This window comes from Anolis sagrei, chromosome 7 (genome assembly GCF_037176765.1).
Source record: "Anolis sagrei isolate rAnoSag1 chromosome 7, rAnoSag1.mat, whole genome shotgun sequence".
Classification (NCBI taxonomy): domain Eukaryota; kingdom Metazoa; phylum Chordata; class Lepidosauria; order Squamata; family Dactyloidae; genus Anolis; species Anolis sagrei.
This window is the reverse complement of record NC_090027.1, coordinates 12,304,281-12,323,688: the sequence shown is the minus strand read 5'-3', so window position 1 is coordinate 12,323,688 and position 19,408 is coordinate 12,304,281. Positions and strand designations below refer to the sequence as shown.

The 19,408-nt window shown below is 41.3% G+C and overlaps 1 protein-coding gene across 1 annotated transcript in view; it reads left to right on the top strand.

The window, feature by feature from the left end:
- KCNU1 (potassium calcium-activated channel subfamily U member 1) overlaps positions 1-19,408 on the top strand; it is a 171,379-nt gene that overhangs the window by 22,014 nt on the left and 129,957 nt on the right. Inside the window, exons 8-13 of the mRNA XM_067470858.1 lie at positions 1,650-1,820; positions 5,093-5,184; positions 7,602-7,712; positions 10,728-10,833; positions 13,274-13,356; positions 16,646-16,715. Coding sequence (XP_067326959.1) covers positions 1,650-1,820; positions 5,093-5,184; positions 7,602-7,712; positions 10,728-10,833; positions 13,274-13,356; positions 16,646-16,715 — 633 coding nt within the window. The remainder of the gene's footprint in view (positions 1-1,649; positions 1,821-5,092; positions 5,185-7,601; positions 7,713-10,727; positions 10,834-13,273; positions 13,357-16,645; positions 16,716-19,408) is intronic.

Sequence of the window (19,408 nt, the reverse complement as noted above, 5' to 3'; positions counted from 1 at the left end):
TGTCAATTCCTGTTGGTGACTGCAAAATACTTTTTTTTCCATTTGAGAAGGGAGGCATAGAAAAAATAGAAACAAAGCGGCGAGAAAGGTATAGCATAACCAATAAGATTTGGAAAAAGAATATGTGGAGGAAGAGAAGATGTTTTGTGAGATGCCATTTAAAATAAATATTCAAGTTCCAGACATACTGTCTTTTTTTAAATAATATTAAGGTCCTCTATACCAGTGCTTTTCAGTTTTGGTCAGTGATCAGTCTTGATCCATGAGCTTTTAGCTGACAATCCCTGAAGAGTTTCCAAAGAAGGAAAAAAAAAACAGTTATAGTCGATGGACACAAATATTTCATGATTCCCTGACATATTGGGAGAAATGTTGCTTATCCTCCACACCAACTTTATAACAGCTTAAGCATTTTGGAGGAAATAGGGATGTAAATGTAATAAGTCTACCATGCATGCCATCCATCAGGCTCTAAAGCAGGAGTCCCCAAACTACGGCCCGTGGGCCACTTCCGGCCCGCCAAGGGCACTAATCTGGCCTGCGGAGGAGGAGCACCCCCCCCCCACACACACACACACAGTGCCTCTCCCTTGGCTGTCCCACGCTATCCGTCAGGCCCGATGGGCAGTGTGAGCCAGCTAAGGGCAGCTGCTCCATGTGGCCTACTCATGCGTAAAGCACCTTGCAAGGTAGGCTTTACAAGCGAGTAGGCCGCGTGGGGCTGCTCCTCCCTTGGCAGGCTCACGCTGCCCATCGGACCCGATGGGCAGCATGAGCCAGCCAAGTGAGGCTACCCCGGCGCTCCATGCAGTCATGCCGGCCACATGACCTTGGAGGTGTCTACGGACAACGCCGGCTCTTCGACTTAGAAATGCAGATGAGCACCACACCCCAGAGTCAGACACGACTGGACTTCATGTCAGAGGAAAACCTTAACTAGGAAAATTGTGGAAGATCCAGGGTGGGAGAAAGATCTCTTCTCTGTTGGAGGTAGGTAGGAATGTTTCAATTGGCCACCTTGATTACCATTTCATAGCCTGACAGTTTTTAGGGAGAATCCTTTGTTGAGAGGTGATTAGCTGGCCCTGATTGTTTCTTGTCTGGAGTTCCCCTGTGTTTGAGTGTTGTTCCTTATTTACAGTTATAATTTTAGAGTTTTTTTAAGTACTGGTAGCCAGATTTTGTTCAGACTAGAAATAGGAAGATTTCCCATTCTCTGTTCCTGGAATTACTGCCTAAAGAGGGCTAGAAAGAACCCCTTTTAAGGGCCTTTCCACACATCAAAATAAGATATGTGCAATGTGCAGAGGGATTTTTTATTGATTTTTTTTAAAAGAAACAAACTATAGTCCGGCCCTCCAATGGTCTGAGGGACCGTGAACTGGCCCCCAGTTTAAAAAGTTTGAGGACCCCTGCTCCAAAGTCACAGAGGAAAAGACTGTGTCTGTTGTATCATTGCTGATACCATGCAAGCAACTTGATTTACTAATGTGGCAAGGTAACAAATTGCAGAATAAAAAGATTGTTAAATAATCTGATCCTTCTGATTTTTATTTTAAAATATGTTAATAGATTGTCCACAATATGGAAATTGCTTCTAACAGTAATCAGCCCCATATTTATGCTTTCTCACGATTTTTATTCTGTAGATGGAGAATTCTGGTGATCCCTGGGTAAAAGTGAAGAATTCCCAAAATTTGACTTATTTTGAGTGCCTATACCTGATCATGGTAACCATGTCGACAGTCGGTTATGGGGATGTAATTGTCAAAACCACCTTGGGACGTGGATTCATCCTCTTCTTCATTGTGGCTGGTTTGGTAGGAAAATGTTAAATATGCTTTTAAATATTATTTCTTCTGTTCCCTCTAGAATTCGTCTCCATTTGTTGTGGTTAAGAATCAATGACATTAAAATTGTGTGTGTGTGTGTGAATTTATTTCAAAGGCATCCCCTCAAGTAGTATGCTTCACAACCTGTGGTTCTGCAGATATTTTAGACTTAAATTCTCAGACGTTTCAATCAACATGGCTATTTGTCAGAAACTGTAGAAGATAAGTTTGGATAGCAAAAACCTGAAAATCACTGCACTCTGTTGCAATGGAAGCCAACTTGCTTAACGTTATGGACATACAAGAATAATTACAATTTCACAGTATTTATTTATTTATTTTCAGTATTTATATTCTGCCCTTCTCACCCCGTAGGGAACTCAGGGTGGGTTACAATGTACATATACATGGCAAACATTCAATGCCATAGACACACAACATATATGGACAGACACACAGAGGCTATTTAACATTCCAGCTTTTTCATGATTGTATCCTGGCCACCAGGGGAGCTGTTGCTTCACCGTCCATTTGTGACACTGATGAACTTCCTCATTCTTTGCAAGCTTGCTGGAGATTTTTATGGCCTCGTAAACTAGCCTCCTCACATTAGCGGTACCTAAATTTCCTACTTGACAGATGCAACTGTCTTTCGGGCTGCAAAGGTTGACAGCAAGCTACACAAATTGGTTGGAAGCTCACTCCGACCTGGGTTGGCTTCGAACTCATGACCTTTTGGTCAGTAGTGATCTTAATGCAACTGACTCCCAGCCAGCTGTGCCACAGTCCCGGTGCTCTGTTAAGGAATGCTTTGTTACTACATTAGTTAATTGACACCCCAGCCTCAGACTTTCATGCTATCCTTCATATCCCAATGAAGAATCTTTACACTTTTTATACTTTGTCAATTCCAGCTTTTGATGTAATCAGTTCTTCACAAGCATGTAATGGTGTTGACTAGGGCTGGGTAACCACGGAAAATTTTGTTTCTAAACTCAATTCGTTTCCAGGGGGCACTAGCGTTTCCAAATTCTAAATACTTCTGAAATTTTGAGATTTCAAAATTTCGTTATTTACGAAATTTCGTTAATTTCGAATTGATTCGTTAATGGCGGACGCGATTGCGCAATATGCTAAAAAAAACCTCCAAATGGGACAGGGGGAACTTCTGAAGCTTCCCTCTCCCTCTGTTGTTGACTGTTGGTGTGATAAAACAAACAACAACTATAAAACTTCCACCAGACATGCGAAAATAATTACGAAATAATTACGAAAAAATTACGAAATAATTTCGAAATAATAACGAAACAATAACGAAATAAATTGAAAAAATTGTTTCGAATCTAATTTACTCCTCACACTATTCCTGCATGGCTCAATATCGGGTCGTAAGCTAATTTAAATACGAATTAATAACGAATTACGAAATTAACAAACGAAACCGCCCAGCCCTAGTGTTGACCACTACACCAGTTTTCTATAAGCAGTTGCTTGAAATTCAACTCAACCTGTGAAAGTTATGTTTGAATCCAGGAAAATCATGGTGCTTACATCTGACTTGACCATGGTGGTCTACGCCTTAGTTACCTCTAGACTGGACTACTGCAATGCACTCTATGTGGGGTTTCCCTTGAAGATGGCCCGGAAACAAATTGGTCCAACATTCGGCAGCCAGACTACTAACTGGGGTGAATTACAAGGAGCGGTCAACCTCCCTGTTTAAGGAGCTCCATTGGCTGCCATTCATTTTCCGGTCCCAATTCAAGGTGCAGGTTATCACCTATAAAGCCCTAAACGGTTTGGGACCTGCCAACCTTCGTGACTGCATCTTCTTCCACGAATCTGCACATTCCCTCCAATCCTTGGAGGAGGCCCTCCTCTCACCTCTTCCTCTATCACAGGCATGACTTGTGGGACGAAGGAGCCTTCTCCGCTGTGGCCCCCCGGCTATGGAACTCGCTCCCTGGTGAGATTAGGCAAGCCCCCACCCTAGCAGCCTTTAAGAAAGATCTAAAGACTTGGCTTTTTCGATGTGCCTTTGGAGAGTGACTAAAGAGGGGGTGGGGACAAGAGAGAGGGCCTTCTCGGTGGTGGCCCCTCGACTCTGGAACTCACTCCCTAAGGACATCAGGCATGTCCCAACTTTGGCAGTCTTTAGGAGGAGCTTGAAAACGTGGTTGTTCCAGTATGCCTTCCCAGAATAATGATCCCTCAGCATAATGTTCTCTAAAAGCACTTTATATCGATTTAGGATTGCTTGTACGTTTCCACCAACGCCCTACCTCCTCTATCTTGTTCATGCCCAGCATTATTTTTTTAACTTTAATGACATTTGGCCCAGCCATAGATTTGAAATGTGTTTTGTGCTATTGTTCAATGTTTATGCTATTTGTGTATGAGATTTATTTTAATTGCTTTGTATTAGTATTAGTATTTTGCTTTGCATTGTGGTTGTTATTGCTTGTATTGATGTATTGTGGGCTCGGCCTCATGTAAGCCGCACTGAGTCCCTTGGGAGATGGTAGCGGGGTATAAAGAAATAATAATAATATTATTAATAATAATAATAATAATAATAATAATATACCAATCCTGTTGTTTCACCTACACTGTTTTCCTCATATTTCACTTTCCCCCACCTTATTGAAAGTCTAATTTCACTATACAGTCTCCTATGAGCTCCTCTGCCACAAATGTACCTTTTCATTGCTATCTCATCCAGTATAAATAAAGCACCGGGATTGTGGTGCAGCTGGCTGAGTGTCAGCTGCATTAAGATCACTCTGACCAAAAGGTCATGAGTTTGAAGCCAGCCCGGGTTGGAGTGAGTTTCCAACCAATTGTGTGTAGCCTGTTGTCGACCTTTGCAACCCAAAAGACAGTTGCATCTGTCAAGTATGAAAATAAGATACCATCCTAAAAGTGTGGGGAGGCTAAATTAACTGATTAATGAGGCCATAAAGAAGACTCCAGCAAAGCATTCCAGCGGGGAAACATGCGGGAATGCGGAAGTGCTTCATCAGTGTCGCAGATGGACGATGAAAGCAACAGCTCCCCTGGCGGCCAGAAAAAGTTAAATAGCCTCTGTGTATGTCTGTGTATGTTTTTTATGTCAAAATTGGCATTGAATGTTTGCCATATATGTGTACACTGTAATCCGCCCTTAGTCCCCTGCGGGGTGAGAAGGGCGGAATATAAAAGCTGTAAATAAATAAAAAAATAAATAAAGTTTATTATTATTATTATCTGTATTATTACAGATCCTATTTGCTAATTTGGTTCCTGAAATGGCAGACATTGTTGGAAGCACTAAGATGTACAGAGGTTCCTATGAAGCTGTGAAAGGCCGAAAGTAAGTAATTTAAATTTCATTGGCATCAACATTTAATTACCCCTCTTTGTCTTGGGAAAAAATGAACATACACCCCTGGTTGTGAGATGAAATATATCCTCAGGAAGCCATGCCTATGAAACATACAACATGACATCATTTGCAAATTGTAGAACATCAGAGCCTTTGCTCCATTATTCTCAAAAGTTCCAATGGGATCAACAAAGATGTTTGATATTGTGCATTCACCACTACAGTATCATTTACTACAGAGTCAAGGATGTTTCAGTTGAGTGACCTTTATAGAACCCTGGGCTCATCTATACTGACAATATAATGCTTCTTGAAGTTGCACTCTTCAAACTGTGGTGGCTAGAAAATGCATGCTGTTGAAGTGTGTTGAAGTGTAAACCAATGTAAGCTAAACCAGGGTAAAGTCCAGAATAAGAATCATAGAATCATCAAATCAAAGAGTTGGAAGAGACCTCATGGGCCATCCAGTCCAACCCCTTGCCAAGAAGCAGAAATATTGCATTCAAATCACCCCCGACAGAGGGCCATCCAGCTTCTGTTTAAAAGCTTCCAAAGAAGGAGCCTCCACCACACTCCAGGGCAGAGAGTTCCACTGCTGAACGGCTCTCACAGTCAGGAAGTTCTTCCTCATGCTCAGATGGAATCTCCTTTCTTGTAGTTTGAAGCCATTGTTCCACGTCCTAGTCTCCAGGGAAGCAGAAAACAAGTTCTCTCCCTCCTCCCTGTGGCATATCTCCTTTCATCCTTCTCTTCTTCAGGCTAAACATGCCCAGCTCCTTAAGCCGCTCCTCATAGGGCTTGTTCTCCAGACACTTGATCATTTTAGTCGCCCTCCTCTGGGACACATTCCAGCTTGTCAATATCTCTCTTGAATTGTGGTGCCCAGAATTATTATTATTATTATTATTAACTTTATTTGTACCCCGCTAGCATCTCCCGGAGGACTCGATGCGGCTTACACAGGCCGAAGCCTCAAAACACAATACAATAGAGAATATAACATCACAACAACAAAGCAAATCAAACAATAAGCAAAATAACATAACACCGCAATACTAAGCAAATCAAACAATAAGCAAAATAACAACAATGACAGTACATCAAGACATTATTAAAAACTGGTTCGGCCGGCGCACTGGGGTACAAGGGTTAAAAGTGCTGAATGGCAGGAGGCACGTAGGGTTAAGTGCGATGTGCAGCAATATTCCAGGTGTGGTCTAACCAAAGCAGAATAGAGGGGTAGTATTACTTCCCTAGATCTAGACATTATGCTCCTATTGATGCAGGCCAAAATCCCATTGGCTTTTTTGCCGCCACAGCACATTGTTGGCTCATGTTTAACTTGTTGTCCACGAGGACTCCAAGATCTTCTTCACACGTACTGCTCTCAAGCCAGGCATCGTCCCCCATTCTGTATAATTGCATTTCGTTTTTTCTGCCTAAGTGGAGTATCTTGCAATCACTACTGTCTCGGTCAGTAGTGATTTAATGCAGCTGGCTACTAACTAGCTGCACCACAGCCTGGTCACTAATGTGTTTTGTGAACCTGAGAACTGACAGAGCCGACAAAAATGCCCATATTATCCTCTGGGACAGGCAACTGAATACCTCTCATGCTGTTACCTTATTTTTTGTACCTCAAGTGCTTCTGGAATACATGTTCACATCCTAACTGGGAAACTGGGGGAGAGGGTGTATTATTTCTTGCTGTTAAGATATGGATACTATGGTTTCTGGAACTGATTCAAGACCACCTTCTGTAGTTAATGTAATCACCATGTTGACCTTGAACCTCTTCCAGAGATAGCAATCTAATCATCTGCACAGCGAAACTGGTGTCTGCCAAACTGGTTTGTAACTGACCAAAGTGGTCAATGGAGAACAGTGGTTCTCAACCTGTGGGTCCACAGGTGTTTTGGCCTACAACTCCCAGAAATTCCAGCTGTTAGGATTTCTGGGAGTTGAAGGTCAAAATATCTGGAGATCCACAGTTTAAGAACCACTGGTGTAGAAGAACCCCCTGAATGGTATGGGTTGAGAAGATCATGTGTAGTCAAACAAGACATCAATTGGGAAAGAGCAACTCTGTCCAAAACTTTGGTTGAGAAAATGGAGAAGAACGATAAGATGATAATGAACCCAGAAGGAAGGATTCAAAAAAGGAAGAGCACAAAGAGTGGATAAAGAAAAGATGGGAAAGAGTTGTGTTAGGATGAGTGGAAAGAAGACAACAAAACCATGATTCATCACCAAGTCAATAACAAGCAGGAAATGGCCTGGAACAATGGCTTTGGTAAACCAGCTGATGGCATGGGAGGTGGAGATTCATCCACTAAAATGAATTAATAATTGAGGTTATATTTTCATGCAAGAAAGTGAGCTTCAAACATTTCTTTTTCATGCAGGTTTATAGTTGTCTGCGGTCATGTCACTCTGAGCAGCGTAACAGCTTTCATAAAGGACTTCCTAGCACAAGCTTCAGGAGATGAAGCCACTGAGATGGTCTTCCTGGGAGAGTAAGTATTAGTTCTTTGATGTGGAACATCACATCAAAAATGGACTAAAGACATACCTGACTGGCGTACAGACAGACATATATGAATGGACTTCACTATTGAGGGTTATTAGACATTGATGCTTCCTAGAATGCATCTACATGGACTATTAATGCCAATGCTGATCCAGAGTGGTGTACACATTGAAATACTTTAAACCAATAACATGTCTATTTAAAATGTATAGTTTAAAGTTGACCAGATAGGCTTGCTGGAAGAGATAGATCTTTTAAATTCAGACAGCCTATTTAACTGTTGGATCTCCTTCAGTAGGTCATTGCACTGTGTTAGGAAGCCACTGGCAATGATGTCAACTACATTAGTTCTGCATTGGGGATATGCTCTAAGATATCTAGAACTTCTATTATTTATACCAGAACTACAGTGATACCTTGACTTAAGAGTTTAATTTGTCCCGTGACTGAGCTCTTAACTCAAAACACTCTTAGTGGAGAGAGCAGTCAGTCCCTCCCTAAATTCACCAAAAACTCGTGAATAAGTGAAACATTCTGAAATTTGATGGGCTAACAGTGGTAAATGTGATCTACCATTGTAGCAAGTTTCACGTCAATAGCTTTAAAAATGAGGGATATAGTAGCCCCTAAAGTTTCCCCAGTTATTGTCATTTAATTATGTGCCAATTACTAGGGCTGGGCGGTTTCGTTCATTAATTTCGTAATTCGTTATTAATTCGTTATTTTTTTGATAACGAAGCGTTATTGAACCATTCAGGAGCAACTAAAAAACGAAACGAATTTTTCCAATTCATTTTGTAATTGTTTCATAATTGTTTTGAAATCGTTTTGTTATTATTTCCGCATGTCTGGTGCAAGTTTTAGGGTTGCTGTTTGTTTTATCAGTGAAAAAAAATATATAATCACACCAACAGTCAACAACAGAGGGAGAGAGAAGCTTCAGAAGTTCCCCCTGTCTCATTTGGAGGTTTTTTTAGCGTATTGCGCAGTCGCGTCCGCCATTAACAAATCGATTCGTAATTGTTTTGTAATTGTTTCGTAATTTCTGAAATTTCGTATATTTCGAACTTTTTTTAAGGAAAATTTTGGAATTCTTTTAAAAATCGAAACGCAAAAACCCCCTAAAAACGAATCGAGTTTAGAAACAAATTTTTCCGTGGTTGCCCAGCCCTACCAATTACTATAACAAAATATTTATTTATTTATTTCCAGCATTTCTACCCCGTCTTTCTCAACCCCTGAAGGGGAGCTCAGGACGGCTTGCATTTGGCACAATTTGATGCCATTAAATATAACAAAGCAATATAACAACAATAAAAACAATAAATAGAACATTAATTAAAACAATAAAAACGGTATTGTCAGCCGTATCACCATTCCAGTCAAATTCCATATCCAAAGCACTATTTATGCCTGCTGTCCAAAAACTTCCTAAAAGACAGGAGGGATGAAGCCGATCTTACCTCATTGGGAAGCGAGTTCCACAGGTGGGGGGCTACAACCGAGAAGGCCCTGTCTCTCATCCCCGCCAGACGTATTTGCGAATAATCTTCCTGCTATTACAAATACCATATATATACTATTACAAATACCATATAATGAAATTTTGTTACTTTCATTATAGTAATGAAATTTTCACTAGGTATAATTTAGAAATACTTTAGAAACAAAGTGTCAGTGTCCCCCAATTTTGTAATGACCTTTGAATCATTTTTGAATGGATCACATATCCCTAGCATCAACCATCCAGTCTTTAATATAGTTCTAACCCTGTTAAGTTATCTGTAATGTCATACATTGTCCTATTCCTTATAAGTTCATAAAAGAAGTACAGTAAGATATATTTTTTAATGTCCTTCACTTATCTCTGACAAGTGGAGGGCATTTCAAATTGCGGGAGCAAAGGTGCTGCTCCAGTGGAGACATTGCAGAATTTGTCTTTAAGATGTGCCAAGGGCATAGTTTGAAATGTAAGCTAGTAAATGGTGTACTGGTGGAACTGATTTCAGTACCATACAATAAATTATTTTTCTTTAAGACTGAGTACCACAGGAATAATTTTCAATGATTAACCAGATTGTAATCTCAGGTGGATCTCACTAAAGCTTCTTTCTTTCTTTCTGTATCATACTTGACACTATTTATGATGGTGGGACATTTATTTCCAGGTTATAGACAATATGTTTGCTCTCTGATTCTACTCCTAATCGTAGCAATAATATGATTTAACAAAATGACCTTCTAAGACACTGTGAAGCCTCTTAAAATAATTTAATAGGGCTGGGCGGTTTCGTTCGTTAATTTCGTAATTCGTTATTAATTTGTATTTAAATTAGCTTACGATCAGATATTGAGCCATTCAGGAATAGTATGAGGAGTAAATTAGATTCGAAACAACTTTTTCAATTTATTTCATTATTGTTTCATTATTATTTCAAAATTATTTCATAATTTTTTCGTAATTTTTTCGTAATTTTTTTCGCTTGTCTGGTGCAAGTTTTATAGTTGTTTGTTTTATCACACCAACAGTCAACAACAGAGGGAGAGGGAAGCTTCAGAAGTTCCCCTGTCCCATTTGGAGGTTTTTTTTAGCATATTGCGCAATCGCGTCCGCCATTAACGAATCGATTCGAAATTAACGAAATTTCGTAAATAACGAAATTTTGAAATCTCAAAATTTCGGAAGTATTTAGAATTTGGAAACGCTAGCGCCCCCTGGAAACAAATCGAGTTTAGAAACAATTTTTTCCATGGTTACCCAGCCCTATAATTTAACTATGTCAGGTTAACCACCTTATCGTGTTGAGAAATTTCTCAGTCGTAGGACACTTCAGCCTCTTTTCAAGTATGGAGATGCACTGAGCTCATCACATGAGTTAAACTAATGCAAGTTGGATTCTAGAGCTCATTGGCTGTATTCTATGTTCCAGAATGAGGAAGGCATCACACTTCTAAAAAAGAAATTAAAATGTTCACCCTTTATATATTTTGCCTTATTTAGAAATGCCCCTTCTCTGGAGCTAGAAACTGTGTTCAGATGTTATGCTGCATATTCCTCCTTCTACCAAGGGACTGTCATGAAGACTCAAGATCTTCTGAGAGTTCAGGTAGGATTCCTCTGATATCTGCAAGAGCAGACCTTATAGCTTTGGCTATGAATTAATGTTTATGGGATGAAGCAATGATGGGAAGTTAGGATCCTTGATTTTTCTTCAGATTTGCCTCATACCTCATATCTCGTGAAGGCGGATCTGGCCAGGGTGGTCCATGCCTTAGTCACCTCTAGATTGGACTACTGTAATGCACTCTACATGGGGCTGCCCTTGAAAACAGCCCAGAAATTTCAGTTGGTTCAGCGGGCGGCGGCCAGGATGCTAACTGGTGCTCCTTACAGGGAGAGGTCAACTCTCCTGTTTAAGGAGCTCCATTGGCTGCCGTTCATTTTCTGGTCCCAATTCAAGATGCAGGTGCTTACCTACAAAGTCCTAAATGGTTTGGGACCCATCTACCTGCATGACCGCATTTCTGTATACGAACCCGCATGATCTCTTCGATCTTCTGGAGAGGCCCTGCTCACAATCTCACCTGCATCGCAAGTGTGATTGGTGGGGTCGAGGGACAGGGCCTTCTCGGTGGCGGCCCCTCGACTCTGGAACACACTCCCCAAGGACATCAGGCATGCCCCAACTCTGGCAGTTTTCAGGAGGAGCTTGAAAACGTGGTTGTTCCAGTGTGCCTTCCCAGAATAAGGAAACTCCAAGCAATTTGTCCCGAATGCATTTTATTAGAGATCTAGGATCGTCTGCACGCCCCACCTATCTTCAAAATACCTATCCTATTTCACCTGGCCATGCCCAGCATTTTTTAACAATTTTAATTATTACACTTGACCCTGCCATAGGTTCTTTTAATGCGTCGTGGTGTTATTGTTAATGTTTACTGCTTGTTTATGAATTTATTGTTGTGTTGTTGTTGTTGTTTTACTGATGTATTTGGGCTCGGCCTCTTGTAAGCCACATCGAGTCCTTCGGGAGATGGTAGCAGGGTACAAATAAAGGTTTAATTATTATTATTATTATTATTATTATTATTATTATTATTATTTGTCTCTAGTGCTCTAAGGATGTTATCCCATGCTCCCCATCCATTTCTAGACACTTTGAAAACACTTTGAAAACAGAATACATTCATTATAAATCATTATGAAAGTGTCTCAGAAGACCTTGAAAATTAGGAGACAAAGACAGAGAGAGATTGAGAGAAAGAGATCATTTTCTGAGCCCAGCAATTGGAAGCAAAAAACAAACAAACTGTGGGATGGAAGATGACATATTGAATCACTTCAGTGATGTAGAATAAAGGGACGTTGCTGTTGGCAGTCCCCTACCTATTAAAACTTGTGCGCCAGCTGCGCCCGTACCTTGGGAAGTCTGACTTGGCCACAGTGGTCCACACTCTGGTTACATCCCGTTTAGACTACTGCAACAGAGACCATACGACCCCTCTGTTACGCCACTGGCTGCCTATTAGCTTCTGAGCACAATTCAAAGTGCTGGTTTTGACCTATAAAGCCCTAAACGACTCCAGCCCAGTTTACCTGTCCGAACGGATTCTCCCCTATGAACCATCAAGGCTGTTAAGATCTTCCGGAGGGGCCCTGCTCTCGGTCCCACCACCCTCGCAATCACGGTTGGTGGGAACATGGGACAGGGCCTTCTCGGTGGTAGCTCCCCGGCTTTGGAACTCCCTCTCACAAGAGATCAGATCTGCCCCCTCCCTCCTGACGTTCAGGAAACTACTAAAAACCTGGCTCTAGAATGTGGCATTTGAGGATTGAACCTATAATCTCCTTCCTTGTGCTGAACTGTGACTATGAGTATGACTATGACTATGACTGGATGGACGACTTGGCTTAGGTAATTGTGATGATGATGTTTTTATTGTATTTCATTGTACTATTTTAATATGTAATGACTTTGCACTTTGTTGTACCTATATATTATTGTACTTTCTTATATGCTGTAAACCGACCTGAGTCCCTCGTTGAGGTGAGAAGGCGAGTATAGAAAACTTCTAAATAAATAAATAAATGCATTGACATTTCTCTCCCAAAATCCTACTTTGCAAGTCTGGCATGGTATTTTTTTTTAACAAAAATCAATTTAATCATTCAAAATACCAAAGATGGAGCCTACTGGCTCCCATGCCACAATGTAGAACTACTTCCAGCAGGTCACTGTCACAAAACTATCGAGGAACTGGCGCATGCCACCTCTGTGGCAACATTGGGGGGAGGGGTTTCCTTTGTTTACTTGGAGTCAACGGGGGGGGGGGGGAGTTGAATGATGGATGCTTCTCCCCATGACTTGAGGTTAAGGAGGAAGCCTTGTGATGCGGGATGTGGGGTGATGGGTTTCCCATGTCCCCCTCCAGTCACATTTGGATTTAACACAATACGTGGTGATTCCAGAGGCCCATCTTATGAGGTCAAAAAAATATCTTTATGGCACTGAGTTTCCAATGCATTTTACTGTCTTGAAAAAACAGATGAATAGAGCTGAAGCATGTCTCATTTTGGCTGACACATGTTCTGTTGAGCCTTACAATGAAGATACCTCCAACATCATGAGGTAAGGCAAATAAAGTGGCTTTTCACCCCATACCTACATGGGGCTCGCAGTCCTAGCTGTTGAATTCTTCAATATGTTGATCTATAGCAGTGGTTCTTAACCTGTGCGTTCCCAGCTGTTTTGGCCGACACCTCCCAGAAATCCCAGCCAGTTTACCAGCTGTTAGGATTTCTGGGAGTTGAAGGCCAAAACATCTGGGGACCCACAGATTGAGAACTACTGGTCTATAGCTTTCATAATCCCTTACCATCATAGTCATTGACGTTTCAACCAACAATGCTTCCAGGAAGACCATAGGTTGTTCTGTCCTGTTCTAGGTTCTGGATAGATTCTATGTGCAGCAGCCATTGAGAGACTTACTCAATGACCCTGTGTCGGGCCACAGATGCCTTAAAGGGCCAGATTCAGAATTAGTTCCAAAATAGAGTTTATTAAACAAAAGTAAAGGACTCAGAAACACTTAACTCAGTGTCTCTGGTCAAAACATAAAGGCAGAACCACTCCTGGTTCAAAAAAGGTAACTGAAGCAATAATCTGGATTATCCGGAGAAAAGAACCGGATTAAAACAAAGCGCTCCAAAAGTCCCCTAAAATAGCACAGCAAGTAACCAGTTAACAAACAAAAGAGCCACAGGGAAGGCAGCGTAGTCAAACAAAGTCCGAGGTCATAGCAAGCCGAATCCAAGGTAGTGAAGTTCCAAAGTCCACGTAGGCAGCGTCATAGTCAAACCGGTTCGAAGTCAAGGAAGGGGGAAATCAGCACTCACGAGAATCCAAGCCGAGTCGAAAGCACACACAAATGGAAACAGTAACCTGTAGATTCAGGACCCAATGCCAACATGAAACAGGCAGCAACAAAAACCCAATGCACGAACATAAACCAACACTTTGCCTTCTGCAAAGATTCCCCATTTTAGAGTCTTCTTTTATCTTACACATCATCATCAGAAGGTGAGCTGACTCCGCCCCGTCGTTATTCCTTTCAGCTGTTCTTGATTCCACACATGAACTCCTACTCCCATCCCTCCAACTTCTCCATCTTCTGTCAAGACTTAGGTCCCCCCAAGACTCAGCCGTATTCCCCAATTGCCAGTCCTCATTACCAGAGAACCCTTCAAATGTATCACTGGACGTCAGCTCTGCACATACAGCTTGTACTTATTTTACCTTAGTCCAGTCCAATGTGTCATCTTCATCTTCATCATTCTCTAACCCATCACCCCCAGAGAAACCCAAGAATGATCCCTCATTTGTGGGAGAATTGAGTATATCCCGGATCCTCTTCCTCTGTTGCTCCTCATCAGACTCCTGCTCCCGAGTAGCCATTTCCCTTCCCTTAGACCAATCCATGATGTTTCCTTCCTCCTCTTCATTTGTTGACCCATCGTCCCCAGAGAAACCCAAGAATGATTCCTCATCTGTGGGAGCATTAAGCATATCCCGGATCCTCTTCCTTTGTTGCTCCTCATCAGACTCCTGCTCCCGAGTAACCCGTTTTCCCCTTCTAATGCCCAAACTACTGTTGGCATCGCTACTCACAGGCTGAACTACAACACCCTGTCTCATTCTCTTTCAAAACTATCTGAACCAGAAGTATGAATTAGTCAAACGTTGACTTTCAAGGCCATTTTATGGCCTTCAGAGCCTTTGGAGTTCTGTCCCAGTTCTCTAATTGGGGTTGGATTGGATGGCCTTGTTATTCCCTCTAGTTCTATAGTCTATGATTCCAATCTATGAGACCATTTCTTCCTAAATCAAATTGATGTATACCAACTTGGACCACTCTGCCTTACTAGGAATCCATACTCGCTCTTGATAGATCCTGTAGTCAGTCTCTCTCATACACTGAAATCCAAAGTTTTTAGTTCATTAGTCCAGTATGTATTCCTGCAGGACAACAGCAGTGAAATATAGAAATAATTAGCACATATAAAGATAAGGACCACCACAGTGTCTGTTCTGTCGTGTGCTGGGCCTGTAAAGAATTTCCTTTAGAACAGGACGTGCAACCTTTGCCCAGCGGGAAGCCAAGGGGCCCAAGGAGAAGTTCTCAGAGGTTTTCCACCACAAATGATCTTGAGATGGCTTGTGAAGTATAACAAAGTCTTTTATTAATGAACAATCAAACAGAAACTTCTTTTGTCTTCAGTAAATATAAACAAATGTTTCCAGGCTTTAATGCAACTGGTAGCTTCCTAATCTTGCCCACGAAGGACAGGCAACTGTCTTCAATAACTTCTTCTTTACTTTAAAGGAAAATCCCCTTTTTAACTTCTCCCAGGCTGACTGTAATCTAACCCTTACTGATGTGGGCTTCGCTACCGGCTAGAACTGCTTCTCGAATGCTGAGTGAACCTACCAGTAAAGGCTTAGATGTTCTCCAGCTGAAGTTCTTTGGTCTTTAGGGCTGTTTCCCTTGGAATCTTTGGAGACTCTTAAGACTGTTGTCCCCCAGAAAGTCTTAAGGGTTGAAACTAACTAAAAATGGCTCCCTTCCCTTCCCAATTGCCCTGAGTGAGGGGCGGAACCAAAACTTAATGATGATGGACAGGTGACTTGCCCTATGACTGCAACCAAAGGAAGCCACTAGGCTTGGGTAACCACGGAAAAAATTGGTTCTAAACTCGTTTTGTTTTTAGGGGGCCCTTGCGTTTCGTTTTTTTTTAATAATTCCGAAATTTTCCTTTTAAAAATTTTGAAATATACAAAATTTCGTATAATTACGAATTGATTCGTTAATGGTGGATGTGATTGCACAATATGCAAAAAAAAAAACCTCCAAATGGGACAGGGGGAACTTCTGAAGCTTCCCTCTCCCTCTGTTGTTGACTGTTGGTGTGATAAAACAAACAACAACTATAAAACTTGCACCAGACATGCGAAAATAATTACGAAATAATTACAAAATAATTACAAAATAATTACGAAATAAATTGAAAAAAATGTTTCGAATCTAATTTACTCCTCACACTATTCCTGCATGGCTCTATATTGGATTGTAAGCTAATTTAAATACGAATTAATAACGAATTATGAAATTAAGGAACAAAACCGCCCAAGCCTAGAAGCCACCTATCTGCGGAGTCCCTGAAACTTTGGACTGCAAGCAAACATTTAATGCAAAACAAATAAAATTGGAGCTCCTGGTACAGCCATACCAGAACAGTGTCTGCTTTTAGTTTCATTGAATGCCAGGTGGTTTAATAAAAATAATTCATTGAGTTGCTATGAAGTCATTTCAGTGGTTTGTCAATGCAAAAGCAGATTGATCAACACATTTTTCATGCAGGGTGTTGTCCATCAAGAATCACTACCCGGCGACCAGAGTCATAATACAAATCATCCAGTCTTCTAACAAGGTTGGGCGTTTTTACATTCTAGGATGAATTATAGTAGAGCTTGTCTTTAAGGACTGGCTATCAAATTGAAGAGAAATAATTTATAGTATTTACTTTTCCAATTGAAATCCTACTATGCTGTATTCAAGCTGCAGTGTGCATTTTGTTGGGTAGTCCAACCCCAAAGAAGGATGGTTTTGTGTACTAAAAAAGTGGGATGAGAGTAGTCTGAGGCAGAAAAGTGGAGCTGGTAAAGTCCTATGGAGTCACGTTCTTTCCTAGGAGCCCCCAGTGACACAATGGATTAAAGCAGGGGTCCTCAAACTTCTTAAACCGAGGTCCAGGTCACAGTCCATCAAACTGTTGGAGGGCCGCATTATATTGTCGACGGCTTTCATGGCTGGAATCACTGGGTTGTTGTAGGTTTTTCCGTGCCATTTGGCCATGTTCTAGAGGCATTCTCTCCTGACGTTTCGCCTGCATCTATGGCAAGCATCCTCAGAGGTTGTGAGGTCTGTTGGAATTAGGAAAAGGGTTTATATATCTGTGGAATGACCCAGGTGAGACAAAGGACTCTTGTCTGCTGGAGCTAGGTGTGAATGTTTCAACTGACCATCTTGATTAGCATTTGATTGCCTGGCAGTGCCTGGAGCAATCTTTTGTTGAGAGGTGATTAGATGTCCTTGTTTGTTTCCTCTCTGTTGTTGTGCTGTTCTAATTTTAGAGTTTTTTTTAGTACTGGTAGCCAGATTTTGTTTATTTTCATGGTTTCCTCCTTTCTGTTGAAATTGTCCACATATTTGTGGATTTCAATGGCTTCTCTGTGTAGTCTGACATGGTGGTTGTTGGAGTGGTCCAGCATTTCTGTGTTCTCAAATAATATGCTGTGTCCAGGTTGGTTCATCACATTCACCAGGCAACCCTTTTGCCTAGTTCCAACAGACCGCACTACCTCTGAGGATGCTTGCTATAGATGCAGGCAAAACGTCAGGAGAAATGCCTCTAGAACATGGCCATATAGCCCGAAAAAACCTACAACAACCCAGCCGCATTATAATTTGAAAAAAAAAAATGAATGAATTCCTATGAACTCTGCACATATCTTAATAGTAGTGCAAAAAATACTTTAAAACAACACAATAATTAAAATGAAGAGCAATTTTAACAAATATAAACTTAGTATTTCAATGGGAAGTGTGGACCTGCTTTTAGCTGATGAGATATGGTTGTTGTTGTTGTTGTTGTTGTTGTGTGCTTTCAAGTCATTTCAGACTTAGGTTGGTCCTGAGCAAGGGCCGAGTAAATGACCCTGGAGGGCTGTATCCAGTCACCGGGCCTTAGTTTGAGGACCCCTGGATTAAACCCTTGTGCCGGCTGGACTGAAGACTGATAGGTCGCAGGTTGTTGTTGTTGTTGTGTGCTTTCAAGTAATTTCAGACTTAGGTTGGTCCTGAGTAAGGGCTGAGTAAATGAGCCTGGAGGGCTGTATCCAGTCACCGGGCCTTAGTTTGAGGATTAAACCCTTGTGCCGGCAGGACTGAAGACTGATAGGTTGCAGGTTCGAATCAGGGTAGAGCGTGGATGAGCTCCCTCTGTCAGCTCTGGTTCCCCATGCGGGGACATGAGAGAAGCTTTTGCACAAGGATGGTAAAACATCAAAACACCAGGGCATCTCCTGGGCAACATCCTTGCAGACAGCCAATTCTCTCACACCAGAAGTGATTTGCAGTTTCTCAAGTCGCTCCCCACATAAGAAAAACAACAACCTTATTTCCTACTGTATTTTGGTGGAAAGTGCAAGGAGGAATGCAGTCAGTTTCAAATTATTGAAAAGAGAGTATCAATAGAAAAAAGTTTGCAAATAGTATTGTCGAAGGCTTTCATGGCCGGAATCATTGGGTTGTTTTAGGTTTTTTCGGGCTATATGGCAATGTTCTAGAGGCATTTTCTCCTGACGTTTCACCTGAATCTATGGCAAGCTTCCTCAGAGGTAGTGAGGTCTGTTGGAACTAGGAAAAAGGGATTATATATCTGTGGAATGACCAGGGTGGGACAAAGGACTCTTGTCTGCTGGAGCTAGGTGTGAATGTTTCAACAGATCATCTTGATTAGCATTTGATTGCCTGGCAGTGCCTGGAGGAATCTTTTGTTGAGAGGTAATTAGATGTCCTTGTTTGTTTTCTCTCTGTTGTTTGCAAATAGTATTTTTTATAAACATGCTCCACGGAGGCAAAGAACAACCCCTCAGAGTGGCCATGGGATGTGAAGTATCCCAGGTGAATAAAAATGGAAAGCAGAAAGGAGAATGGAGTGGGATAGTTTTGATGAGGATAACAAAGTTGGCTGGACTTCTGAACAGAAGCCCTCCTATTATAAAAGTGAAGATAACATGAAAATTCTGTTAGACAAGCAGGTTTTTGTTCATTTTCCTTGAATTTTACACCAGTTTCATTTTGCCCTCAGTGCACCTGCATGAATTTAGTTACTTAGGAATCATGATACTGAGTGATCTATATCAGGTATTTTTTTTATCAAAAAATGTTTAAGAATCTTGAAATATGTGTTGTTGAAGCATCTCACAGCTGGAACCACTTGGTTCCTATGAGTTTCCAGGCTGTATGGCCATGTTCTCTCCTGAAGTTTCACCCACATCTATGGCAGGCATCCTTTTTCAATGGTGAATTGGATTTTTGGATGGATGCTGTTGAGGTGGT